Source organism: Calonectris borealis, chromosome 7, assembly GCF_964195595.1.
Source record: "Calonectris borealis chromosome 7, bCalBor7.hap1.2, whole genome shotgun sequence".
In the NCBI taxonomy this organism is placed as follows: Eukaryota; Metazoa; Chordata; class Aves; order Procellariiformes; family Procellariidae; genus Calonectris; species Calonectris borealis.
Window position 1 is genome coordinate 29,879,156 of NC_134318.1, and position 27,324 is coordinate 29,906,479.

Consider the following 27,324-nt stretch of genomic DNA (forward strand, 5'->3'; position numbering starts at 1 on the left):
TTCCTTCCTTCTGTTCTTGGAGCAGATCTCAAGACAGCAGTACCAAAATGCCCTGATGGCATCCCGGATGGACAAAACACCTCAGTCCTCGGACAGTGAAAACACTAAAATCGAACTGACTCTTACGGAGCTGCATGACGGTTTGCCGGACGAGACAGCAAACCTGCTGAATGAACAGAACTGTGTGACTCACAACAAGCCCAACCACAGTATGCACAGTGAAGGAGCGATCTAGGAGCTGACTCCCCACAACCCACCCATCCCATCTCCTCAGCAGGACCAGCCCTCGCTCCTTCCTGCCTCCTCCCCGAGTGTGAACACCGTTAGTATGTGCTTGCAACACTGTGCTGCATCCAGTGTTCTGAGACCAAAGACTTTTGCGTCCGTTCTGGGAGCAGAAGAGGAAGAAACAGGAAGAAAGGAGCAAAGAGCAAGAGAGACTAAAGCCCCAAGCGTACTTTGGGAATGGTGAGCCACCCTTGAGAACGATGAAAATACTTCTTGCAAAGTAGAATCATGTTTATTTTTTATCTGTATTTTTGATCCTTGTTGGGTTTTTCCTCCTCAAACACATATGGAGAAGTTTAAAAACTCCTCCAGTTATTTTTTCAAGAGAGATCATGTTTTTAAAAAGTATTTTGCAGAGTTTTAAATTGTTTCTGTCCCTCCCGAACCTCAAATGGGCTCTGTCGTGGTTTTGTGAATTGGTTCCAATGTCCTTAGGCCTCTTTTCACCCCTCTCTGGTCCTTTTTGTTGCCCTGTTGAAGAAGTTAGTAACTGGTACTTGTATGTTATTTTGTGTCCTAAGAATGAGCAAGCTTCAAGGAACCTCTGGTTTCAGCCACCTGGAGGGCCAAGGGATGAGTATTATTACATTCTTCCAGTTAAGTTTCAGGGAAGGAGTGATTACTTTGGTATTTAATGATCTCTCAAATTTCAGAAGGTTTCTTTGTAAAACAGGCAAAAGCCTTGTTACACTTACAGTTTTGTAACCTCCAAAAACTTTGTGTATGTTGAAGATGATACTGGGGGGGAAGGAGTTAATTAGCAAAACTGCAGTTTCATGGAATGAAAGCCAGGTGTAATTTTCCATAGTGAAGTAACTGGGTGATTTTTCATTGATGTTCCTGACAATTGCATGGTGAGGTAACGTGCACACCCCAAAATAACAAGCTTTTAAGCACTCACGTGCTGTAGTGGTCTGCGCACCATTGCCTTGGCCAGAGCAGATGTGCAGTCTTCGCTAAATAACGGAGAACATCAGTTCCCGTCCCCCCTTCAATCTCTAGTATTAACACAAAAGATGCTGCTACACTTACGCCCAAAGTACATCCTCCAGGTGACAGTAAACCTCTGCCAGTGCAAGGATGGGCTCTGCTGAGGAGTCGGGACCATCCTCTCCTCTCCAAGAACTGACAAAACTTTCCAGACGCGAGTGTATTGCACTTCAGGGATTCGGAGAGGTTCGTTTCCAGGCTGTTCCCAGCCACATTCCTTCCTTTGAGTGGATTTAGTGCATTTCCTTCTCTCTTGCCCCTTTTAACAGCCATTTTAGGGATTACCATGGTAGCAGAGCAGAGAGCTTCCCACCCAGCTGCCGCTAGCGCAGAGCACCCTGCGCTGGGCAGCAGAAACCAATTCCTCCACCCCGAAAACCTGAATTGCAGACTGGGTGCAAGCAAGAGGCGTCCTGTGGCAGTTGTGCATCACACATTCCCCACTCCCATAGATGGAGTCTAGGTCCTCAAATGAAAAAAAAGTGTGTCCCCCCAATCCTCTCCCCTTCCAGTGCTGTCTCAAACAAAATGTGAACGTTGCCCTCGGTATCTGGAGTGATTAATAAATCAGGCATTGCGGTTTCTCTATTTCGAGACCATTCTGTGGCCCCTGGCTATGTAGCATTTCCCTTCCTTTCTTTGAAACCCAGATAATCTTATCTGACCCTCAAAGAAGCCCCCAGCCCCAAAGGCAACTGCCAGGGCTCTCTGTGCCTGCACGCCTGCCCCGTCTCTCCTGCTCGCAGGCTGGGGAAGGCACTTGCCGCAAGTTCCCGCGGTCCGTCTTTGCGAGTGGTGGCTGGAAAGGTGCAATATTTTGCTGCAGGATCTCCCCGCAGGAAATTGGAGTGCGTGGTGTCAGAGCCGATTGGGTCTGCGTGTGTGTCTCCTCCTCTCTCTTTCGGCTTCAGAAAGCAGCCCTAATTTTTGCTGTCCTCCCCGATGGGAACGGTGCACTTCTTCCTTGGGGCCACCCATGAGGATGAAGTCCCCACAAGGGGGCATAGAAATTGCACAGTATCTAACTTGTGCACCCAGTGAGGAGGAAACAGGGCCCCCAAAACCTTACTCTCACATTTAGCTTTTTATTAACTTTTTTTGAGTTCCATCTAAAAGCGTTTCCTTAGTCTCCATCCTCTGATGTGCACCAGCCTGCCACCGCTGAGAGCACACGGCTCAGCGTCGGCACAGGCTGACCTAAGCCCCGCTTGTTCCCGGAGAGCTGCCAATATTGCACCTTTCTCGCAAAGCAAAATGTTGAGATGTTACAGCGTTTGTCCTCGGCGAGGAACTTGCCTCGCCAGTTTTTAACTAGCGTTGCTGAATGTAAAAGTTTGTCGGAAGTGTTTGACATGGTGGTGAACTTGAGATGCAGTATCCGTTTTGTCAAACCTGCCGAAGGACAGAAGGCTCAAGTCAAGGCAGCTCTCTCTCTGGGACGAGGTTGCTCGCTGGATCTGACTTCTGCTTCTTATGGCAGGTTATGGATTTGTTTCAGTGTCTGTTTCCCTTTAAAAAAAAAAAAAAAAAGGCAAAAAAAAAAAGCCAATTTTTCCAACCAAAGCCATGTGATCCCAAAGCAAATACCTCCTGCTTCTGCCCATGCTGCACTGTTCCAAAATTTGCAGGCGATTTTTTGCATGACTGTTTTTCATCATTTGTACAGATCCAATAATGGAAAGTGAAATAATTTCCATAAAAATAGTTGATTATAGATGTGTTTCATATGGAAAATATGTACCTGACCCAGAGGGGTTAGGAGCTGCTACTACTAATTAGCTTGAAGAGCAAAGCATGGTCCTCTCCCCGGAGGGGAAAAAATCCAGTCTCCCTGTTCTCAGGGTATTTACAGTTTTACTGTTTAACAAATGCAAGGGGTTCCCAGCCCTCTTGGTGGGAACCATGACAAGCAGAGGAGCCCAGCACCCAGCTCAGGATCACTTCTGAGCCTCCGGACGGCGTTTACCGGCACCGGGGCTTGGCTTTCCCGACTGCAATGGAGATGCTACGGCGTCTGAGTCTGCGCCCTTGCAGCGGGTGTCCTGCCAGAGCAGGTCTGCTTTCTCTGCCTCGCTGGCTGCCCGCCTGCATTCAGGTGGGCTCAGATGCCAGATGCTGTGCCGCAGTGCCATAGGGACGCTTGGCAGGGCTGCCGGTCGTCGCTGCGGCGCAGGGCACCAGCTGGTGGCTTTGGGAATTGTTGGACTTGACCTCAGACCTCGGCAAGGCTTTGACTCATAGAAAGGATACTGCATCTTCCTATGTCAGCTCCTACTGCCGCCTTTGTTCTCCTCGTCCGTCTGCCTCCGGGTGCAGGCAGAGGGGTGGACGATGGCCTGTTGGCCGGGGGAGGCTGGGAGGGCATCTAGCCATGGTTTCTACTGTCAATACAATTTTGCACAAGAGTTCTTTGAAGTGAGGTTTTCAACACTAATATCTTAAATGCACAACTGTGAATTATAACTTTTACACTCCTGTTGGTTGAATTTCCTTTAAATGAAATGAACCTGAATCTGTTGTAACTATGATTTATTTTTTTTTAATTCTCTGTATTGCCAAATCTTTGTAAAGAGTGAAGGAATGTTCTTGCTTTCCAATGAGAATCTTTCTCCAAACAAGACTGACTCTGGTGACGTGGAGATCATACGAAGCACGCCAGTTCTGAGTGGAGAGGGGCTCAGGGTGGACTTAGCAAACCAGCCTCGGCCTCTCTGTAGACCCCAAGCTCAGACCCTCCAGAGTTTACAAAGCGCTTGTTGTTTTATTCCCAGCTTGTCCGCTCCCTGAAATCCCTGTGCAGCCGACGGCCGCAGAGGAGCTCAGGCCGGGGTGTCCCACAGAGGGACGAGGGATGCTGGCAGGGTGTCCGGGCTGGCCGGGGAGCAGGGGCCCCGAGGCTGGCGTGCAGGACGAGGTGCTTCCCCCATCCAGTTGCACCAGCAGAGCGAGCTCCACGGGGCAGGGCCTTCCACCGCTCTCCACTTCTGCTCCAAACCTGTAGTCGTGTGTAGTTCCCTCTCACGCTCTTTTTGCCCCCACGCACACTCCTGCTCCGGACTGAGCAGGGGTGGGATGATGCCAAGACCTGTGCGGGGCAGCTGGAGCTGGAGCTGGCTGCTCAAGGCTTGCAGTTCTTGGGCCCCGTTGGAAGAGGGGTCAGCCACTCATTCACATTGTGCTCGCTGTTCTGTTCCTCCTCTCTTCTCCTGGGCTTACTCCCCTTTTCCTCACCGCAGGTTTTTTTGTTGTTGTTGTTTTTTTCTTCTTTTCTTTAAGTGCCTTTTTGTGCGGGTGGAGCTGGCAAGAGTAGGAGTCTCAGGATATGGCCCTTTGCACTCACCTCAGACCTGGAGAAAGCTCAGGGGGAGCAGGGCGAGTTGCCCATGATGGCCCATGGACATCACCCCTTGCTGCTTCTCAGCCTTCAGGGCCCAGCTCAGATGAGGATGAGATTTTGGCACTGGTGGTGTCAGGCTCTGGCTCAAATCAGCTCAAAGAAAACCAAAGAGGTAGCTTCGTGCGAGGGGCTGCTTGGGCAGCGGTGGTGCTTCCTGTGATCTCTGCAGAGCTCAGCCGAGGGGCCTGGGGGTGGGGATGGCAAAGAGCAGCGCTGTCTCCTCACGAGCACCCTGTGTAAGTATCCTACGTGATGGAGAACACAGCCGCGTTCTCCAGGACCCCTTGGAACATGCATCTTCCTTGTGCTGAAATACACTATCTATAGAAATCCTTCCCACATGAAAGATGTACCATATTTTATATGATACCTAATACACACGTCTGTGGTTTTAAAACTAGTACCTGTGTACCAGTTGTCAAGTTATCCAGTGTCTGGATTACCAGTAGAGAACGGGGGCTGGGAGGCGGGGAAGGATGCTGCAGAGAGTACCTCTTCTTGTCATGCTAACTTGAGGCTTCATCCCAAAGGTGTCCGACCAGCGTGGAGGGGTTCCTGCGTTCGTACTGTGCGCTGCCGTGTGCGAAGCTGGCACAAAGCAGAAAACCAGCACGTGCTGAAAGGCTCGCTGTGATACGGGCCCGGGCTTGCTGCCTGCCCCGCTGCCTGGCTCTACGCTGGGGGTCTAAATAGACCCAAAAAAGTACCTGGTCCTTGGATACTGAGCGTTGGTTTGGCCCAACAGTGAAACGATGAGCTTAACTAACATGATCGAAAGCCGGGCATCTCTTCATGGCACGGAGGACAGAGCAGCCTTCATCCTGACTTGATCAGCAGAGAGGACAAGCTCTACACTACAAGCTGGGCTGGGAAGCTGCCCTCATCCCTGCTCTGTTGTTATACTTGCTCCATCGGTTGCAGGTCTCTTGTTGGTGTGATCTCTGTGGTGATACTGGCCTCACACCCATGTGTTGGCAGCACAGGGGACTTGGAGACATCCACAGCTTCCCGCAGAGCCCCACGGACAATCCCACCCTTGTGCTGGAGCCTGGCTTCACGCTGGGTTGCGTTCCTCCGTGGTTAGTTTTACGGCCGCGTCCTTGAGGCCGTGTCGAGGCGAGGGGGTGCTGTTGCTGCGGGTCCGAGGCGGTACGGTTGAGCTTTTCGGTCTGGTTGTGCATATTTGCTGTTCCGTTAGAAGCTGGATGCTGAAGGTGGTGGAGGTCAGAGCATTCCCTAGGAGAAAGCCTGGGATGCCAGGTTATCCCAGCGCCCTTCCTGAGCTGCAGGGATGGGAAGGGGGTGCCGGAAAGCTGCCTCCAGCCCGTGGCATGGTACGGGTGGCGGAGGGAGGTGTTTCACAGGTCGGTAGTGCTGAACTCCGTCAAAGCGACATCTTGTTGTTCTCGTTATCCTGAGGTCAGGCTCTATAGCAGTTCTGCACCTTGGAAATACGGTACTCAAAGCTGCTGGTCTTCTGTCTCCAGCTGAAAAACATCTTTGTTCTCTCTCCTGAGGTTTCTCCTTCGGGTCCTGTTTTCCTCTGAGCAGGGCTGAGCACTGGGATCCTGCAGAGGACGGTGCCCTGGCTGCTCTCTCCCCTCCAGCGCAGATTTCTGGCTAACGAAGTGCTTGATGTTTAATCCTCCCCCCAGCAGGAGAGGTTTGGCCGTTCTTGACAGGAGCTGCCTGTCAACCGGGCTTGAGGTTTGTCAGCTGTCGTGAGCCAAACAAGCGCCTGAAACATGCAAAGGCTGCGGGCGGCTCCGATGCTCCAGAGGTGGGTTTGATGTCTCTGTGGTCTTCTGGAAGCAGTGCGGCAGGCGGTTGGTAGCAGGGTTTGTTGGGGAGGAAGGGCTTATCCCAGCATTTAGTGCTTGGTGGAGCGGTCTAGCATCCCATTTCAGCTGTTTGGAGACCACAGAGCTTTATAAAAGGAGGCGGGGTTTTTTTATCCTCTGGGCATTGCTGTTGTACCAAATCCTTCCAAATTCAAGTGAGAAACTTGCAGGTGTCAGATGAGTAGCCTGGATCATAGGCCTTTAGTGGGAAGTGCCAATATTGAATGGACGCCTTCTGGATTCGCCCAAAGATCAATGTGGGAGGGTGGAGGGGGCTCCCGGTGAGCTCCTCTGTCACAGAAGTGACAGACTGGCCGGGCCAGGATCAGCTCGAGCATCATCCCTGCTTTAAAGTCTTAGGTCCCAGCAGGCTGGGCTGGGCTGGTTTGGCTGGCGGGTTTTTACCCAGGGTACGTGCTCTGGCCTTCTGCATCGTGCTGGCTTGGGTTCAGCAATGTGGCTTTCTGCGGCTGCTGCTCTTGCATCGGCCGTGGCCGTTCCTTGGCTCTTCTCACTGTGTTTGGTTGAGTGTCCAGGAAGGCGAGAGAAGGAGGTGCAGCAGGCAGGAACGGGCGGTGCTGCGGCCGTCCTGCTTCATTCCTCGCGCTAAGGGTAGGAGATGCTGCTCAAGGGACTCTGCCTTCCTCGCAGACCATGTGAAATTTGGAGAGTAGAAACCCACCAGGACCCCAGCACCCGTGCTCCGGTCCCATTTGATCCGTGTTCTCCCAAGCACAAGGGTGGCTTACGAACGGTTCAGGGCCGGGCCCTGCTGAGGGACCTCGGAGCTCTTGGCGCGTGCTTTCTCCAGCACGCGCGGCTGCAGAGCCAGCCTCAGTACCGGAATCGCGGGGCAGGTGCCCGGGTGCCAAACACATTGAATCTGAAAACCCAAATACTTGAGAAGCGTTCTGGAAGCCACGAGCGGCTGGTGCTCGGCAGCCGGAGGTCTCACACCAAACCTTTCTCCTGCCGTCGGGTCCTTCCCGGCTGCCCCGAGCCTCCTCCCGGCCGCTGCTGGCTCGGCCTCGGTCCCCCCTGCGCGGAGGCATGGCGGCTCTCCCTCCGCAGTGCGTTTTCGTGGCTATATCTGAACCCGCTCAGCCACTCCAGCCGGCTCTTCCCTGTCTCTCATTTGCCATCGTACACGGTCTTTGCGAATTGTATCATATTGTACATGACTTCAGGTTTCCAGAGTTGTAGTATTCTGACTACAGTATTTCCATGTGTGTACATAAACCTGAATAAGCACAACTGAAATCCTGAATGAAGTGTATACGTTTCATATACTGATTGTCATACGAATGGATTTTATAATTATTCCAATTTTGTTGTAGATTTCCAGTCTTTCCTATTTATTTTGTACCAGATTTATTTGTATATTTTGTGATTTTGTTTAAAAGCATTTTGTTTATTTCTATTCTTTTTAGATAAATGATGATTTTTTTTCTGTTGAACATTCCAGTTTATGCATTTTTCCCTCCTCCATGCTCCCCCCTCATTTCCAAGGGACGGATTTTGGCATGCGGGTGGTGGGGCTGATGTCGGTGATCCCGGACCCAGATCTCTGCTATTGGCACATCAGCGGTCTTTAACCTCCACGTCAGCTGTCAAGAGCCACGGAGAGGCCGGATCCTGTTCCCCTTAGAGCCAGGTCTTGGTCTTCGCTTTGGTGGGTCTGGGCCCGTAAGTCCTCGAGCTGGGGAGGGCTGTGCCGGTGGTTTTGCTGACCGGGAGCTGGGAAGCTGGTGGCAACGGCAAGCAGCTGACATTCTCTTTCTGAAGCTCCCTCAAGGGTGAGGGCCTTTTTCTTCCACTAATAAAACCCCCTTATTTACAACCTGCTCTCCATAGATCATGTTTGTTTGTCCGGGAGCGTAGACGCCGTCCGTCTGTCTGTCCGTAGCGCATGTTCCTGCCAGGCGGTGCGTGACTGGGGTTGCCAGCGAGGGCCGTGGCGGGTGGTGACGGCGGCTCCGTTGGAGGGGAGTCGCTGGTGGAGCGAGCCCGTCCGTCCCCCCGCCTTAGGCGCCACTGCCTGCTCCCCCGGCGCTGGGACTTCGGCAGCAGAGTTGTGCGGAGCCTGCAGTGACTAAGCTGTGCTTAGTCCCCTGCCCAGCATCGCTTCCAGCTCCACGCCGGCGGAGTAACGGCCGACCTTTTTGCTGCGTGCCAGATACAGCCCTGCCGTGCGCCCATTTTGTGTTTCTGCCATCCCTTAACCCCTGTCCTCCTCGCAGCCGCTCTCCCTGCCCTGGGCTTGCTTCCTTGCTCAGCTCTTGAGCTGCTAAACCCTGGGTCAGCGAGTTGGGCAGCGTCTGCTCAAGACTTGTGGGGGGTTTTGCGGCACCCAGTGCAGCCTGTCCCTGTTCCTGCGCTGCAGGGTGGCCCCATCCCCCTGGACCTCGCTCCCCAATGTCGTATCAGCAGGACGGGGAGAGTGGCAGGTCCTGTGAGGACTTCTGCTCCCCTGCGTGTGCCTGTCCCTGGCAGCGGGTGGAGGATGGTGGGATGCTGCAAGCAGGATGTAAGTAAAATCAGTGCTAAGGCAGACTTGGGGGCTGGCTCTGACGGTGAAGAGCAGCGGGAAGGAGGAGCAGGGCAGGAGAGCCCGGGGCCCCTGGAAGGGAGGGTGCGAGAGGCTGGGTCCCTGCAGGGAGGCGGGATGGGTGTCGGCTGCCCAGGGCAGCGGGGCGGGAGCAGCGCCCAAAGCGAAGGCACCTGCACCTGGGGCTCTGCCTCCTCGAGGCTCCAGCAGCAGCCGGGCTGCCTCCGCCCTCCCTGCGTGGCTGGGCCCCGCGCTGCTGCAGCAGCAGGATGGGACCCCCCGCACTGACGGCCGGTTCTCACATACCGTGTGAGTGATGCTCAAGGTCACCTCTTGTACCTACAGGTTGTTAAGGCCTGGCAGACCATTCGCCGCCATCGCTGCCACCGCCTCGCTCCGAGTGCCTGGCCAGCCCTGCGCTCCTGCCGCACGCTCTGCAGCCCAGCGGGCCCCAGGGCCGTTCTGCTGGAGGTGAGCACCCTCGTGCAGGGCCAGGGTGGGCTGGTGGCTCTGCACCTACAAACTTGCCTTGTCAATGTACGCCACAGGTGGCCGGGGCTTCAGGCGCCAAGGCTGCAATAGCTGCTGCTCAGGGACTGGCAACAGGGCTTTGCACCTCCATCATGGTTAGGCGTACCCGATACTGGGTTTGTGCTTCAGCTGCAGTGGGCCCTCTCTGCGCTGAGAGAGGAGATGGTGTAGAGGAAGAGGAGCTGGGAGCACCTCTAGTCACTTTGACCTATTCAGAAGTACTTGCTGGCAGCGCCCGACACAAAATGTCTGCAGGGCTGTGGCTAAGGGCAGTAAGCCTCGGGCTCCTGTCCCTGGTGGAGTTTGCTCGGTGCAGCCGCTGTGAGCCCCTCCGTCTCTGCGGAGCCGTGAGGGTGGGCGTGTGGTGTTGGAGAATGTGGGAGAAATCAGGTCAATGAGAGCCCAGGGCGGGGGGTGAGGCCCGTCCCCGGTGCTCGCCTTGCTCCCACGGGGCTTTTGCCGCAGGAGACCCCGCCGCCGGTGGGCCACAGCGTGCCCGTCCCTTGGGCAGGGAATGGGCTGCAGGCAGAGCGGCGGGAGCCTCGCAGCAGCGGCGGCTCACACTGGCTTTTCCTGGGGGCTCCGCAGAGCCGGTGGGAGACTCAGGTACTGCCGGGGCACCGGCTTCCTGGGAGCAGCAGCAGTGCAGGCCAGGGGTGCCGGCAGCTGCCTGCCAGAGGTGTGGGCGAGAAAACTGGGCTGTGGCCATGCCACCTCTGCCAGCCGGGGCACAAGGCTTCACCCTGGCCCTTGCCCGGTGGTTTCTTACTGCAACACCACCGCGGAGCCAGCAGAGGATGGGCAGCGAGCAGTGCCTGCGTGTCCGTCAGGCTCTGCCCGCTGCTTTCCCACCATCAAGTGAGGGTCAAATACTTTCCATTGCTCCAGTGTTGAAGAGTCTTCTCCCCATCGCAGTCAGAAATAGCCCTGGGCTGGGAGTGAGCTATTTGTGGCGACCGGTTAGGAAGGAGGAATGCACGGAGCTCCCCAGACCTCCCTTCCCGCAGCCGCATGCCCTCCCCAGCTGCTGAGCTAAAGCCTAAAAAATTCAAGTGGCTATACTTGGAGAAATGATGTTTAAACATAGCAAAGCCCAGCATGGCCTTTAGTGAAAGGGCTCGGGAACAGCTCCCTCAAACCCTTCCTGCAGCCAGCCTTGCTGCGGGTACGCATTAGCTGCTCTCCAGACCCCAAAATCAAGGGGCCAGGGACCCAGTGCTGGGTTTGGGGCTTTTAGCAATTCCTGAAGTGTCGGCTGTTGATTCTTGGCCACCACCTGCAGCCATTGATGTTGCTTTTCTGTTTGGCACTTTGGGCCCCGGGTGTTGAATATCCTCTTGTGGTAGCTCTGATGGCGGGGCTTCATCTGGCCTGGTCTGGTTAGTACGAGGGGTTTGTTTATAGGCGAGGGCTGAGCGCAGCAGTGTGCTGTCCCCAGGGCTGTCCCCAGGGCTGTCCCCAGGGCTGTCCCCAGGGCTGTGCCCGGCTCAGCCGGCCTCTGGCTAGGCCAGCCGGTGCCGTCGCTGTGGCGGCACTGGCCTTCCCCGGGTATTTTTCTGTTTAACCAGGTTTGCAGCTCCTGGTGAGCGTGGGCCGTGCTGTGCCGCCAGTGCCACCCCGGGCAGGGGTCATGCGTGGTGGGGAGCGGCCCTTGGTAATGCCTGTAAGCCCTGGTAAGGTGCAACGTTGGAGGTAGTGGCTGGGTGGGGGTGTTGCCCTTCCCACCATGGAAAAGCCCCTCCTTGCCCTCTGAGTTCAGGCCAAAAAGTTCCTCGTCTCCCTGTGCCTCCCAGCTGAAGCCGATGGGGATAACAAAAGCCTCGTGCCCCCCGTCGCTTCCTGCCCACCTGCTCCCCGGGGACCAGACAAGCCCTTAAAGCCAGATGCACAGCCACTGCTCGGCAATGCTTCACACAACCAATTCCCGGAGATGCTGTCCCTCTTCCTCAGTCACCCATCCCGCTGGGACGCCCACAGACCAGTCCCGGCTCTCCCTGCCACCTCCAGCACAGCCCTCAGCATCTCAGCGATGCGCCACAAAGTGCCAGGCATTTCTTAGAAACATCATCGTTTATTGGCTTGAACAACTGCCACTGCAGCAGCAGTGTTTCCTGCTCAGATGTTGGTGGTGTGGTTTTTCTTCTTTTATTTTCTCCTAAGATACTTTAAAATGAAAAAAAAAAAGATTAAATGAGTTTATGGTACTGAAACAACAGTCGAATTCGTTACAAGAGGGCCCTCGTTGTAATCCCTTCACAGCGAACGGCACAGGCTGGAGTAAGGGAGGCTGCACCCATGGCACGGAGGAAAACCGCAGGGCACTGCTGCCCAGCTGCGCGCCGGCCCCGCGCCTTCCCCAGGCTGGCTTCAGGCACAAGGACCGCTTGCCCATCCCTGTGGGGCAGCCCTGGTCCCCGCACAGCAGCCTGCAGCCGTCGCCCTCCTTGGCCGGGGACGCAGCCTTGCCCACCGCAACCTGTGATGAGGCTCCGCTTGCTCCGCGCCAGGCCAAAGACAGGGGCAGCTGCCAGCCGGACTGGAGTTTCCCGGCTCCCACCGCGGGGCTGGCCCTGTGGTATGTGCTGTTTCCTAGCTTAGGGCAGACACGCGTGGCCCGCAGCACCCTGGAGTAACAGGCCCTTTCACTCCCGGTGGTGGCTGGGTTTGTCTTTGGGATGCTTCACTTTCTTAAAGCTGAGGGGACAGGAAGGTCAGTAATAGGCAGTAGGAAAACAAACGGACTAACGTAATGCTAAAGCAGTAGCTTCAAGCTCCTGGGTTAATATTTACTGCTGAAACGACAGGGGTTGAGAACACAGTGTGCGGCTCAGCTGTTTGAGAAATGCGTTGGAAATCATGCATCACATGCCGATGATGAAAGAGAGCTTTGAAACACTGGGGGAGTTTCAAACAACAAGCGTCTACAAGCCGAAACGCGTACAGCTGCAGATATGCAAGAGCTGGAATCCCACCGCCATCCGTGACGGCCGGAGGAACGGAACCACTTACACAGAGAAACTCACGCCAAGCAGAGGGTAAACTGAGTGCTGGAAGCCACAGCAACACCCTGGCTAACAGGGGGAGGGGGGAGTTTGTAACCCAGAAGCAGAGGGTTAAGGGCAGCAACCCAACGGGCACGAGGATTTGGATCATTTTGTCTCCTGCAGGGCCCAGCACATCCCTTCCTTCTCCACAGAAAAGGTAACAAATGGCAAAAACCGTTCACAGGACACCATTCAAATGAAAATCAAATGAAACACATCACGGGAAAGGGAGAAACATGCAGCATCCCTAAATGTAATGGGAGCAGCACGACAACGCAGGCGGGCAGTGCAATCTGAATGCACCACCCAGGCAGAATCCATCAGCTTTGTGAACCGTCTGCAAAACTGAAAACAAGGGTCTTCTCCTAATTAGTGTTAATTTGTTAAAAGTTTCCGGACACTTTCAAAATGTGCCTTTGCAAGAATCACACCCCCCCAACCCATCACCCCACGGGCCCCCACAAAGGAATCCTCTCCTGATCACTGCTAGAGTCATGGTTTGTCTTCAGAGATGCTTTGCTTTTTCCTTCTTATTCCTCTTCCTCTTCCTCCTCTTCTTCCTCCTCTTCCTCTTCCTCGTCGTCATCTTCATCATGGCAATGTGTGATTTCCTGAGGTGCCTGGGGGAAGAGGTTGGGCGGTTTGATCTCACTGATGGAGCGGGTCAGTTGATGCCGCTTGTAGTCAGAATCTTTAAAATCCACTGAGGTGCGATTACGCGTGGCCATCGGCGACTCCTTCTCATTGATGTCGACGTGCGTGTGCTCTACCGTGGACTCGTGTGGCATCTACACAGGTAAGAGAGAGGAGATGGCAAGGGGTGTCCCAGGTATCTCCCTGAGACAGATAGAGAGCAAACCCCAGAACGTGACCCGCTTTGGCCCACGGTGCATCAAATGCCACCCAACCCTCCAAGGTGCCATTCCTGGTGCTTGCGGCTTGTGGAAGTGTTAACAAGCGCAGACACCTTTGGGACCCACCTCCCCGGCCGGAGTCTGCAACTCACCAGGACGTGGGCGGCTCTGAAGAGGTAGCTGAAGGGGTAGTAGAGGAGGTTGATGAAGGAGGCTGCATAGAGATCAGCGTAGCGCATCACCTGGCTGGCAAACAGGGTCTGCCGAGAGCCGCTGCGGAAGAGGCTCCCCATCATCCCGTAGCACATGTCCATGTCGTGGGTCACTTTCTACAAGGAAAGGGCAGGTTAGATCCTGGGCCGGGCAGGCAGCAGCGCAGAGCCACAACAACACTGAGCTGGAGCGCACTGAGGGCTGGGGGTACACGAGATCTGCAAGGATCTCCAGCAAGGCTTTCTGTGCTCATATTCCGCGGCATCAGAGCAGAGCCGAGTCCCAGCTAACAGAGGGGAAGGCAGCGGCGAGCTCAGGGCCAGCACCTGCCCCAGGCTGGCACCCCTGGGCTGGCTGAACCAGAGGCTACGGCCCCTCCAAGCTTGTGTGCGCCAGCACCCCGTTCTGCAGCAGTGAGCACCGTCAGTCAGTGCTGCTGCGTGCATGAGGAAGGAGACCCTATTCCAGACCAGGCTGCCTTTCAGGAGTGCCGGTGACACCAGTGAGCTTAGAAGCTCCTTTGTTTGCACCCACAAAGACACAACAGCTTTGCCAAGCCTGCCGAGCCCACCCAAAGGCAGAGCAAAGCATTTCAGGGCTGAGCAGTGGGATTGGGTTGTCAAGCCCTTTGGGATCCAAAAGGATGAAAAGGGATTTTTATGGTTGGTACCTTAATGCGTCTCTGGATGGAGCTGATGTCAGGGCGTTCATTGCTGCTACTGTCCAGGTGCCTAGTTACAGGTGAGAAGGTAAACACATGGTGTGAAAAGCCTTTCAGAACCAGATGCTGTGGGATGGGGGCTCGGGGCGGGAGGCTGGTCTGGAGGGGAAGGGTGGTCTCGTGGGCAGAGCGCAGGCCCGAGTCAAAGCTCCGGCAGCAGTGCTGCTAACCCAACCCCAAGGTTTCGTCAGAGCCGCTCGTTAGCTGTCGCTAGGCTGGGAGAGGCAGCAGGAAAGTTGTCACTGTTTGAACACTCACTTGTATAGCTCGGCCAAGAAAATGTCCAGGCTCTGCAGCTCTTCAAAAAGGGCTGGAAAATCCAGAAAAGAAAGAGGAAAAACGTAAGTTTAAACTGTTGAAATGAAAAGGGCTGAAAGCAAACCCACCATCCCGCCTGTCCCCCTTGCGTGGCCGTTGGAGGGGCACTGCATCAAGGAGTGTGGCATCTCACGGCCACTGCGCAGATGGGGTTCAATTGTGCTCTGTGCCACTGGCAGAGCCTTGGGCTTGGCTTCTGGTTGCCCCTTTTGTTTTTGAGGCTGAACCCTCATAGCCCTCACCAAAACCTTCCAACCAGCCATGGGGCAATTTGCATAACCCCCAGACCTATTTACACACCAAAGGGCAAACCTGGGAGAAAAGCAGTAGCGCTGGAGGATGGGAAACACACAGCACTTTGGCAGCAGAGCAGCAGAGGGAGCGGGAGGAAGGAGGAGGAAGCGGCTGGTGAGCAGGGACTCCCTGCAGATGGGAGAGCAGTCATGGCTCAGGCATTACAGGGAGAATAAACCAGGTGTCTTGTCAGACACTTTTTACCAGAGAAGCCTCGGCTCTGTATGGGCAGAGGGAGAGGAGGTTTTGGGGCAGGATTATGGATGAGGAACAGCTCAACCCCACCCAGCCGCAGCTTCTCCCCCGGCCAAGTCAGCGCTGGGCTGATCAAGTGCAAGTGGCCTGGGAAAGAGCGCACGAAAGTCCTGGGACCCCAAGGCCAGCCCATGGAGAGCTGCCCCAGCTCCCGCCACCAACACCCAGACCGAGGGAAAAAGGGCCAAAAGGAGAAGTGACAAGCCAAGGGGATCTCCCCCCTGCACCCCTATGCCCTGGCGATCTCAGGGCTGCAGCACCAGGCAAGCAAGAGCAAAGCCTGGCCTGGGGGTTGCCCAGCTGCTGACCGCTTTTGTCTGTCCAGACATGCAGCTCCTGCGCCAGCTCGGGGATCACCAGGAAGGTCCTCCAGCCCTGGCGCTTCTTGGATTTGAGGATGTCTCCAAAGATATGGTCTCCGATGTACAAGATATCCTTCCCTTTGGCCCCCAGCAGGTCACAGACTGTGTCCGAAGAGCCTGAGAGAAGAATGGCATGGCTTAGAATGGGGAGCCAAAAGGAAACGTGGCTCATTTCAGAGGGCCAGGGTTAGGGACAGAGCAGGTGGCATTTTCCTCCCAGAAACCTCCACTGCTAAACGTAGCACCCCTGCTTGGCCATGGCAGCACGGGGCACAGCCCACACACCTGGGAGTTCACCCAGGGCCAGCTTTGCCAACACACCCCCCCAAAAAATGGCAGCAGCAGAGGGACCGTGCTGCCTCTCACCCCATGTGGGAGCAATGGAGCCCTGGGTATCACAGGCAGCCCTGTGTATCCACCTGCTGCCCTTCCCTGGCTCAGGGGACCCTTCAAGCGTGGTCACACTGGTGGCAGCACTGGTGGGAACATTGCATTGGGCCAGCTGCAGCTCCCCCTCCACCACAAGCCCTGCAGTGGCATTTCCCAGCCCCTCCCTGGCAAGGAAGAAAAGGGCGTTTGAGGCGGAACAGGTCCATTTCTTCCCTGCATTGGGCAGCAATGATGATGGAGAGCTTCTGGTGCAGCGTGCAGAGGGCACAGTACAATGTGTTTTGAGAAACACAACCTTGCCTAGCGCTGACACAAGTCCTCTCGCAGCCGGAGTGGCTGAAGGCCACGGGGGCACGTCAGAGCCACTCCACAGGACAAGAAGGCTTCTTGCCTCACCTCCTGAGTACACGATGCCATGCTGCAGCGGGCCAGTGTAGGTACCAATCTTCAGCTTCCCGGTCACCTGAGGAAGGAGACATTGCGTTAGTACAGAACAGCTGATGGTCTGGATCTTTTCTGTCCTATTGATACTTTACTCTTTGTCTCTCTCGCACTCCCGGGCAGCCTAGAGGTGGCTTTCCACATTCTTTTCCTATTGGCACTTGTGGTACGTTAGGGAAGCCAGCAAGGCCTCGAGCTCTGCTGTGCCCCAGGTGATGGGGTTGCTCAGGAATCACTAAGAGGAGGAGCCAGCCAACCATCTCTAGGGCAGCTCCTGTCTAAACAGCGTTGCCTGTTGCCACTAAGAGACGCCGCACAGGAGGTGCACGAGCCCTTCCAGCCGTAGAGGTTCTCTCCATGTGCCACTCACCGTGTCCACCTGCCGCAACACGGTGCCTTCCCCAAAGAAGAGGGGTTTTCGTGCATCCACCAGGATCAGGTCAAAGTAGGACTGCCACGGCCGATGGGCACTCCCAGGCTGCAAAGGCAAAAACAAACCCCAGAATCAGGTACGACACAATCAACCACAGGGAGTTTAATCGGAGTGTCATTGTCCATAGCCATAACCTTGTGACATTGCTGGTCCACCAAAATCCCCTAGCTCGTGCCTCTTGTGGTGTGGTGCTGGGTTGTCAGCATCACCTCCCAAAGCACTGCCCTTTTGCGGCAAGCCCAGCCAGGACCGAGGATGTGGTGTGAGAGAGGAGAACTGCACTGAACATCCATGTCACAGCACAGCTGTCGTGTAAAAAGATGCTGTAAGTGACACCGCTGCCGCTGTTTCTGAAGGTGACACCCTGCGTAGATGCAGACACATGTGACTTCACGCCTTCAGCCTTACAAAGCCATGCTGGTACATTTGCCAAGAGTAGGAAAATGCTGGACTCTATTCCACAGAGCACGGCTTTGAATCACAGCTCTGCCCGAAGGACACCGGGCGTTCATGAGCCCTTTCTGCTCCACTCTTCCGCTCTTTCTGAGATCAAGACCACAGCAAGGAGTTTTTTGAGCTATCAGTTGTGGTGATTTTCCATGTTCTGAAAACTTCTCCCTTGGCTGCCTTCTACCTTTAGAGCACAGTGTGAAAACACATCTTTTGAGCGTGAGATAGCCTCCCACTGGGAGATTGAGAAAGCAGTTAAATTCAGCTCATAAGCCTCTTTCCAAAAGTTGCAGGGCTGAGTTTTGACCTCAGAAAACGAGAAAAAGCATGACTAAAACTTTTGGAGTTACCATAGTCAAGGCACAATCAGCCATAAACGTTTCTGCTGGTTTATAAAATTCTTTCCTTTCCATCAAGGCTTTTTTTAACATCATCTAAAACATTGTGCAAGATTTCTAAGAAACCTGGCTGCAAAATGCCACAGTTAAAATGTGTTATCACTAAAATAATGTTATCATTAACACAGATTATTGTTTGAGACCAGATGATGCCTCTTTTCTCTTTGTTATATTGCATTTACTTTGATCCCATTCAAATAGGACACAAACCAGCAAGTGTATTTTAACCAGATTAAAGCAACTAATCCCATGCAGCCGATGAAACAGGATTAAAATGCTTTCCAGCTACACAGATAATTAGGCACATCAGTTTCTATTGGAACTGCAGTCTAGAAATCACATACCTTTGGTCCATGTGGAAAGTCAAACAAGTAAGTCATAATTTTCTGAAAGACAGAAAGTATTCAAAAATGCGTTTTTAAACATACATTTGTGTAGTTCATAAAAGCATACTTTTTTGCTTTTATCTTTTCAGGTTACAGAACTTTATTTTCAGGATTTACACGAAAGTCAGCATAAGACTTGGAGACAAAATGAATGGATGGAATTTAAAGTGACAGGAATTAAATCAGTAATTTTTATAATCAAAGAACACATTTGCCTCAGAAATCTGCACACTTCAGGTATATCTTGCAATGCTTTAAAATGGCATATAAATCTTTGCATTAGCAGTGTTGCAACATCCTGACATTTACCTGAAGTTACTGTGTTTGTTCCTACAGCACAGCAGACAGCCCTTTCTGGCTCTTAGACCTCTCCAGGACGATGGCTTTGGTGACCTGTCTGTACTCAGACTATCTCACTTGAAAGGGAAGTTCTGCATTTTAAAGGATACTGAAATCTAAAATGAGTATTACTTTCTCTTTCAGCCTCTTAATTGCTGAGGAACTGAGTGAGGCACAGAGGGACTTAAGCCAGGCCCATACTAGGTCAGTAGCAGAACCAGGACTACAAAAGATAACTCAAGACCTAATCTGCATTCACCACTAAACCATCCTACACCTAGCTTAGAAAACACCCAATCCTCCACCAGAAGATGTCCTACCAAAACTCATACAAATGAATGGGTGGCTCTTGCTTATTCCATTATATACCAACACAACAATTCAAGCAGCACTTACATCTGTGTATTTATAGTCGCTGTTTGTGACGAGAAACACTTTCCCAACTTCATTCATGCGGCTGAGCAGCAGTGGCAACTTCCCCTGAAAGCCAAGGGACATACAAGTCACATACAGAAGTTACAGAGATTCATCATGGGCAAAACACTCTCACCTTTGATCCCACCAGGCAAAACAAAGCAAATCAAACCATCAAACAAGCAAACTCACGTGTTTTGCACTGGCCAGAGCCAGGAAAGCTGCTGGTCCGTCCAAGTAACACCCCTCCAGAGCACAGCCCAGGGGAGGAAGGCGAGAGGGAAGGGCTCAGCAGGGCTGTGCTGCCTTTGCCAACCACAGTGCCAGGCACCCTGTGCTGCTCCCACCGATCTGCTCCGTGCCAGGCATGCTGGAGCAGCTCCTCCAGCTCCAAGTCCGTTCCCGAAATGGGCCCAGAGGCAGGTGAAATCTGAGCTCACACGAGCCACAAGTTGGAGCGCATTACAATTCCAACCTCAAATTAGGGAGAATTTATTCCTGGGGCTATTTTTATTGAATCATAAATCTCAGTCGATTGCCAGAGTAGCTGATTACCTCACAGAACGGTTTCCTAAGAATTTTGCAGGCATGTAACTAGAAACAAGGTTAACTGCTTTAAAGTGATACTCTACCACAGAGCTCATCTAAACTAAAGAATAATTATACTGTAGGTGGTCCAGAGGGGCCTTCCACACTGCAGAGAGGGCAAAAGTAAGGGAACCACTGGAGCTTGCTCAATTAGATGTGCTGAACACACATTTTGGGGCTATCAAGAGACTGGACATTGGTGAATCTTTCAGGATTTTTCCCGCAGTCCCTCATGGTTAAATGCGGCTAACATGTTTGTTGAATGGCTAAGGAATACTTCTGTCTAAAAAGATGCTCAGCTGCTGCTTTTTAAAAAGAGGTCTGCTTGGGCAGAGAAAACGTGGGCAGGGAACACAGTTGCTTTCACCACCAAAAGAAACAACATGGGCCTTGCCAGCGTATTCACCTGTGTCCCATGATAACACTTCCTCTGGCTTTTATATTTTACGTAAAAAATGTGCACGTGAATACAAAATCATGTGGATCACTGGCTCAGAATAAAGGCTGCGTCCGAACTTTCCACTTTGTCTTTGGTTATTACAATAGAAATCACAGCGTTATCTGTTTTGTGATTTAGTAAAGCAAATCAGCATGTTTATTTCTTGCCTGCTTACTCAGTACAGAATGTCACGTAGCCCAAGTAAAGTAACTTCACACTTACATCTTTCACCACATACTTTTCCAGATTCTCAAGGGTCTTTTCCTTGAGCGATCCCTGAAATAGAAACAACAGAACCCAGTGAGGTAATGGAAACTTATGATGTAAGAGACATCAAAGTAATGCCAACTTTCACACTTTAAAATGCTGTGAAAGTACAAACCAGGGCGAATCTGAACCAGTGACTCTAGAGATGAGAGGCTTTGAGTAGCAGGGACCATCACAAACTCTGTGATCCATCGATTCCCTCACCATGGTAAATAATCCACTTCAACAGCATTTTAACCCTTTCAGAAGGGAATACAATAGAAACAAACAAAAAATAGATTTGCCATACCAAACAAGACAGTCAATGACCTGTCTCCAACACTGACCATAATGCTTTACTCAAAGGCCAACTCCAACACGTATCACACAACACTGCATAAGGAAAGAAAAATAGATTCCTGACTTCTGCATGGCTAAAAGGACCACCACAAGTACAACTGTGAGCAGAGTTCTCCTGTGATGGTTCTCCACCCCACCCCAACAGACCTCTTGAATGAGGAAGAACAAGAAAATCAGGTCTTTAACCAGATGTTAATGCTCACAAAATTATATTCGAAATTTGTGCACAAGTGTGTGAAAAAGGTGAACTGCCTTTCCTCTCTAAATAGAAAAGAGTTGTTGTATTTCTCTGTTTAATGCAGGTACTTTTCAGACAACATAAGATAGTACCACTGCAAATCATTTACAGTAAAATGCTGTTTTAATAATTAGGACAATGTACAAGTTGTGGACTTTAAGTGCAAATACCCTCATAGCATCACATTCTAAAACCCGTGAATTACAGTCCAGAAATGGAATCTGGGCACAATAAAAAGGAATAGGAAGCCAATACAGATATGTTCCAGTACTAGGAGGGCAGTCTATATCTTGACTTACGTACAACTGCAATTTATTATTTGCTCACTAGGCGGCAAAGCAGGGCTCTTGCCCAAACACATCCTAACTCATGAGTTACAAACCAGTCCCTCTAACTCAGTTGGAGTGGGACTCCTCTGGAGTTCTTGCAATCACCTTGTAATGAACCCAGTCAACAGCATCTCTGACGTCCTGGAACATACTCCTGAAGGACATGAAGAGGTCTCCATCTTTAAACCCCGTTTCACAGCTGTGAGGAGAAAGAAGAGAGATTGTAGCCGCCAATCGCAGCAGGTAAGAAACACATCAAGGAGAGAGACAGTTCAAAATGTTGTTTGGAGCTTGTGTTTTCATCTTACCATAATGGTTTCTTATTTACTACTTTACCATGGCTCAGACTTGAAAGAAGGCTGCAACCAGAGTTTAATAGGATCTGCATGTTACCCAAGAACATTTGTTTAAAATTTTAGGATGCGAGTTCCTAACTACGGGCCTGTGCCTCCATAGCAGTACTACAGCTTTCTGTGACTGCAACTCCTATTTCTCCCCCACAGTATTACAAGAAGGAAAAAAGACTGGGACGGTGCAGTTTGCAGCATTTTACAAAAGATGAATGGTACTGAGAATGTAAGCAGAGTGCTGCTCTTTCTCCCTCTTTCCACCATTAAAGAAGGGGGTGCCGTGGAAATCAACTAAATGTACTACTTGCTGCTGAGAGGAGGAACTACTTCAGTGTGGAACAGTTAGAGTTAACATGAGAAACTTCCTCTACAAGATACTGTGAAGGTGTCTTTGAGACACCCATGAGAGTATGCCTCAGAAGAAATCGAGGAGGATTAAACAGAGCTGTATTTATTATGACAGAAATCATCACACCTGTCCTGAGAAAGGATACTTCACCTGATGGATTGTCAGCATAAACAGTTCCTCTGCTCCCAGGTAAAGTCCCATCAAACCTTTGCCTTCCACTCACATAATATGCAAAGATGACCCATCACATGAGTCAGCAGCACAGCAGCATTCACATTTACCAGTTCAAACCGCAGCTTGTTTTTATGCTTATACCTATTTGAAAGCTAGGTAAATACTCATGCTACACAAACAGCCTTTTACACCACACTGTGCCCGAGCACTTCACCTTTAAGTGAACAAAGTCCTCAATTATGACATGAGGGACCTGTAGTAACTGCCTGAGGAAATTTAGCCTTTCAGTTACCAGTTCAAACATGGCTCCAAAGGACACGGGTTCCAAACGAGCTGTCTGGTGCCCGTAATCACCCTGTAATAAGTGTGTGGTCTTAGAAGCTGGCCCAAATACCAGCGTCAGTCAGTATGGTGACTACCCTGTGAAGGAAACCCTCATAACCAGTCTCTGCTGTACACACAGATCATCTCGTCACCACTAAACTCTCTTAACATCAAAAGAATAAGAGGCCTGAACTTTTCCCCACTGAAACCATCTTAACTGATGTTAAGAACAGCTCCATCTGTGCTGCATTGCTCTTCATAGTAACAATCTTACTGTACCATCAGCACCTCGAACCGGAGGGAATATACTTACCTAGTGTACCGGTCACAGTTAGTAAAGAAATCCACTAGGCAAGCCAATAGGTAGGTCTCTGCAAAAAACAAAGCAAGCTTTTAAAACAAGGATAACGTCATACGGCCAGCTAACTTTAGGCCCAGGGCCCAAAAGAAGAAAGTTCATGTAAAAAAAAAAATAAGCAGATAAGTAGAGTACGACATTAGCAAAGCTTTACTGGCTTCAAAGGCACAGAAACAGGCCTGTGTTGGCTCACATTAGACTCACCTGGTAGATTGAATAATGTGTTCAGAATGTAAAACCTATCTGTGTCATCCCTCTGGATAAATTTATTTGGATATTGATCCCGTGTTTCAGGCCTGAGAATAGATAAGGTGGAGAAGAATGAAACCACAAAAAATAATGAGGATAAAAATGTGCTGACCTGCAAAATATAGTTGTAGCGGGGTCCATTAACTAGACTCTGTTGTGCTTTAATCAATATCCAGCTTTCCCACGTGCACTAGCAGCGCAAGAGCAAAACTGCATCCATCGGCGTTCCCTTCACTGCGCTGGCTCCGGCAGAGCTGGGCACAAAGCCCTCATCGCTGAGTCAGCGAACTGAGCAGAGCCCACACAGGGAAACAGAGCGGTCGAGAGTCCACAACTTGACCTTAAGCCCCATGCTGCTGGCTATAAGGATGCCTTAAATCATCTGCACTTTCATTGTTTGCTTATCTTAAACTTTCCCCCACTTTCCATGTGTTGCTTTACACTCCCCCGAGCAGCTTGCAGCAGGGGAGTGCATGGCTGTGCTGCGGGAGGCTTGCCTGGGGCCCTCTGCAATTAATCAGCAGAGTGGTGATGACTAAAGTCATTTAATTATTCTGGTTTCCTTCATTTCTGGAGCTTCTGAAGACCACCTCTAACTCAAAGAGGAACTTGAGTGCATATATAAGGGCCTCTTCTAGATTTTGGCTTCCTGATGCAACGACTTGGAAGCCTGCAATGGCAAGGCTTGTCACCTTGGGGGCCCTGAGTTGGCCTGCGCTTGCCTTCCAACCATCCGTGCTTGCAGCAGGGATAGGAGGGGATTTGCTGGGACACATCAGGCACATAGCACTGCTATCCCCTCTGCTTCCTAAAGCACCTTCTCTGGGGCAAGAGAAACACAAGCAGACAGGGAAGGCTGCAGGAAATGGCACACAATGCCTCGCTTCTAACACCTTCAAATGTCAGAAACACAAAGGGGTAGAGCAAGCTTGTTCCTTCCCCAGGCCAGCTCAGGCCCTTGAACTTTCTTAGCAATGGCTGTGGAGTTAAGTCTCACAGGGCACAGGTCCTCTCTGCTCCCAGCAGCCCTCACACAACGGCTTTGTCTTAGCTGACAAGCTGCTGATGTTAAACTGTGCCAGGACAGGTGAACAGCCCCTGGATTATCCCATCAACCCCTTCCCACAGCACACTTTCTTCTACTCCCAGCACACTACAGATACGCCTGTGCCAGCACGGACCTTTCCTCTATAAACACCCTGGGCTGTCGCTGTGTCTGGGACCCTCAATGCATCCCCAGTCAATCCTGGAGCTGCAGAAACACCAATACAGCACCTCCCCGCGACTCCTTATACAATGGGTGCCCTGAGGATCCGTGACAAAAGAGCATATTAAGTCAAAAAGAACAGCCAAGAGTCCGCACTCACCCTCTGAGGAAATTAAAGCCATGTGCACACACTAGGAGGTTCCCATAGGCATCAACTTTCAACAGGTTTCCATAGTGGGTATCAAACACCAGGCCTCTGTTAAGAAAGTGATTTAAGATATGAAGAAGCGAGCGTATTAAGCGGTGACCATTTTAATAGCAGTTCTTTCCAAATCAGCTCTAGAACAGCTTGCTCACTTGGCGTGGGGCATCAGAACAGAGTTGCTGTTATTATGCAGATGGGGTCCCTACCGTCCCTTTTACCTGGCTGCAGGTGAGCAACAAGAGCCCTGCATTGCCAGGTGAAAGGTACAGCTGATCTGCTCTCCACAGACTTGAAAACGGAATTGTTTAACCCGGCAGAGGCTTAGCTATGTACGTACCAGGCTTCTTGTTTACTGTCAGCTTAATTTTCAGGATGTCTTATGCACCAGGACACCATTAATTAAAATCATTAAAGAAAAATATTCTGAGACATTCTAGCAGCCTCATGGACAGTAACGGCTCCTTCTCCCCTTGATTTTGATTTAACTCCCAATCTAATTGTGCCTCTGCTGCCTTTGCTTTGAAAGGTTATTTTTGGACCCTGTTTTCAGCAGGCCTCTTTTCTTGCACACTCCCTCTTTGCTGGCATGGATTATGTGTGCAAAGGCCCTCCACGTACTGGAGGAGTCTGCTCCCTTCCCCATGATCTGTGGTCAACCACAGGCTTCACAGGCACAACTCTGAAAACCTGGCCTCACGTGTTGCCTATGAACTTTACAGAACAAATATATTCAAGGCCTCGAGCAGGCTGGGTCGGTATCTGTTAGTCATTTACCTGGTAGGGAATGCAGGATCATACACAAAATTGAGCAGCTCATGAGGGTATCCAATGGAAACTAATCTTTCTACGGTCAGGTCAAATCCAAGAGATTCGTATTCAGGGGATTTATACACTGTACCAAGATGAGATTTCAGTTAGAAAATTTGAAAACAGCTAGGGGGTTAAACAAGAAGGCAGTTAAAAGTAATGTACCCGTTCGCCCTCCTCCCTCCTCCACATCACACATTCCCTTCTTCGCTCCTGCCCTGCCCTGCCTCGGGTGCCCCAGCCCAGAGCCACGGTGCAATTAGCTCATGCTCCAGGACTGCAGCCGAGCGGAGCCGCAGTTCAGGTTTCAGCAGCAGAGTGCACCAGATGAAATATCAATCAGTCTATCGCAGCTCTCTGCACCAGGAAAGATGTATTTCAAACTGCAGCTCCTCTCCCTGCACTCCCGTTAGGCAGATGCGTGAACGCTCCCTGTTCCACCTGCTCGGATCGGGTTTTGGTTTGCTGTGTTTTCGCAAAGCTGATGAAGAAACCAATAAATTTTGGGAACACATGTATTCGTGGTTAGAAAGCCTGAAATCCATCGCTGCTGTGCTACTGTTACTGCTCTGGATACAATCCCAAAGTTCAGTATTGTCTCCAGATTTCACCTCAGGGGAATTTATGTTTGCTGCAGACTAAGTTAGCTCGAAGGTAGAGCTGTCAAGCTAACATACGATTTGTTTGTTAATAATACCATATGGTACTGTAAAAATCTGTTAGTTATTACCCTTGTGCATCAAAATGCTACTCTTTTAAGCAAGCTTACTGCTCTCACATTTCAGAGGAGCTGCTCGTCTGTGACACACACCTTAGCTCAATGCAAAAGAAATGGACTTGTTCAACCAAATCATTCCTACCATCAGGCCTGTCTTCTTCCTCCAAATGTCCAGTCCATGTACTGGAAATGTTACTGCTTGATCAGGTCATTAAATTAACATTTAAAAGGAAATCACTGTGTTTCTATGACAGATGGAAATCACTGTGTTTCTCTGATGGTGTGTTTACATTTGCTGCATGTCGCTGTCTTAAATTGGTGCTAAGATGTAACAAGGTCAAATACAACTCTTGACTGCAATGAGGGCTACCATGGGTTCAATGGGCCCAACTGTCTCAAACACTTGAATATTTCAAATTCATCTGAGTAAAATACAAAAATGTGCAAGTGACACAGTAAGCTCGTTAGAAGACAGACTGCTTTTCCTGAGAGAGATCTAGCACATCTGTGGACCTCACAATATATATTAATACACATTGTCTATACTGCCCAGGTAATCATCACCATATATGTATTGTGGAATACAGAAGCTCAATCTGAGAGGAGAAAACAAATATATAACAACACTAGAAAAATACTACAAAGGCAAGGACTATAGAAGAAATGAGACTGTCAAAAGACTCAGATCATAGTGACCATGACAGAGGGCACCCGTATCTCTTAATAATCTAAAAAGCACCAGAATCCTAAGGGTTAATTTTGCCCATTAAACTAACACCATTAAAAACGTAATAAGCAAACCTCTAATGTTCTTAAACAGATAACTAAAATCAACAAAACAGTTATAAAAATCTTCAAGCATTATTACACTGATGGCAAACATCAACAACATTCAATGCACGTAGTCTTTTCTGTCCTTTAGGAAAGGAAGGGTTGATTAAGCTATGGATAGCAATAAGCAATCAAAAACTACAGCTAATGAAGAAAGCAGTGATTGACAAGGCAATTCTGGGGAGTGAGCTAGAGTTGGAGGGAGCAAAAGGCAGTTAGGTGATGAACAACATTGTGAGAGCGACACCACAGCATCATCTGGAAAAAGGAATTCCTCTGATGCAGGACAGTAAAGGCACTTCCCAGGGAAAACGGTAATAAATACAGCTGCACGTACTCTCAGAAGGTGAAAGCGCTGCAAAGCTCCCCGTTATGTAAAGCAGCCTCCAGTCCCCTGCTCTGTCCATGAAGCTGCTGCACTCCTCCTCATTAAATTCCTGGGAATATGACCATGTTACCAACTTATCCATAGAACATCACTCCCAAACAAAACATTTCTCCAAGGAAATCCTTCTCTTTCTGAACTCACGAACCATGGTGATGCTCCCCAGACACAAAGAATCTCAAGGAGCACGTTGGCACCTCCTCTGGACAAGCAGAAGAGGTTCATAAACAGCTCCAGCAGAACCTTTCCAGGGAAGCTGT

The 27,324-nt window shown here is 51.0% G+C and overlaps 2 protein-coding genes across 9 annotated transcripts in view; one reads left to right on the top strand and one right to left on the bottom strand.

The window, feature by feature from the left end:
* Positions 1-8,356, top strand: part of CNNM2 (cyclin and CBS domain divalent metal cation transport mediator 2) — a 126,943-nt gene extending 118,587 nt beyond the window's left edge. The window contains exon 8 of the mRNA XM_075154942.1: positions 26-8,356. Within this exon, the coding sequence (XP_075011043.1) occupies positions 26-235 (210 nt within the window). The 3' untranslated portion in view covers positions 236-8,356. The remainder of the gene's footprint in view (positions 1-25) is intronic.
* A 3,290-nt stretch (positions 8,357-11,646) lies between these two features.
* NT5C2 (5'-nucleotidase, cytosolic II) overlaps positions 11,647-27,324 on the bottom strand; it is a 63,205-nt gene continuing 47,527 nt past the window's right edge. For 5 of the 8 annotated variants that reach the window (XM_075154949.1, XM_075154943.1, XM_075154945.1 and 2 more), the window contains 15 exons: positions 25,098-25,215; positions 24,279-24,374; positions 22,867-22,958; positions 22,618-22,675; positions 21,213-21,306; positions 20,157-20,210; positions 18,890-18,973; positions 18,113-18,154; positions 16,858-16,965; positions 16,443-16,509; positions 15,603-15,773; positions 14,686-14,737; positions 14,377-14,437; positions 13,646-13,822; positions 11,647-13,427 (listed from right to left, as the gene is read on the bottom strand). In XM_075154949.1, the coding sequence (XP_075011050.1) occupies positions 13,170-13,427; positions 13,646-13,822; positions 14,377-14,437; positions 14,686-14,737; positions 15,603-15,773; positions 16,443-16,509; positions 16,858-16,965; positions 18,113-18,154; positions 18,890-18,973; positions 20,157-20,210; positions 21,213-21,272 (1,134 nt within the window). In that variant the 5' untranslated portion in view covers positions 21,273-21,306; positions 22,618-22,675; positions 22,867-22,958; positions 24,279-24,374; positions 25,098-25,215 and the 3' untranslated portion in view covers positions 11,647-13,169. Of the gene's footprint in view, positions 13,428-13,645; positions 13,823-14,376; positions 14,438-14,685; positions 14,738-15,602; positions 15,774-16,442; positions 16,510-16,857; positions 16,966-18,112; positions 18,155-18,889; positions 18,974-20,156; positions 20,211-20,316; positions 20,440-21,212; positions 21,307-22,617; positions 22,676-22,866; positions 22,959-24,278; positions 24,375-25,097; positions 25,216-27,324 lie in introns of those variants that run through there. The other 3 variants (XM_075154948.1, XM_075154951.1, XM_075154952.1) reach the window with 2 other exon arrangements.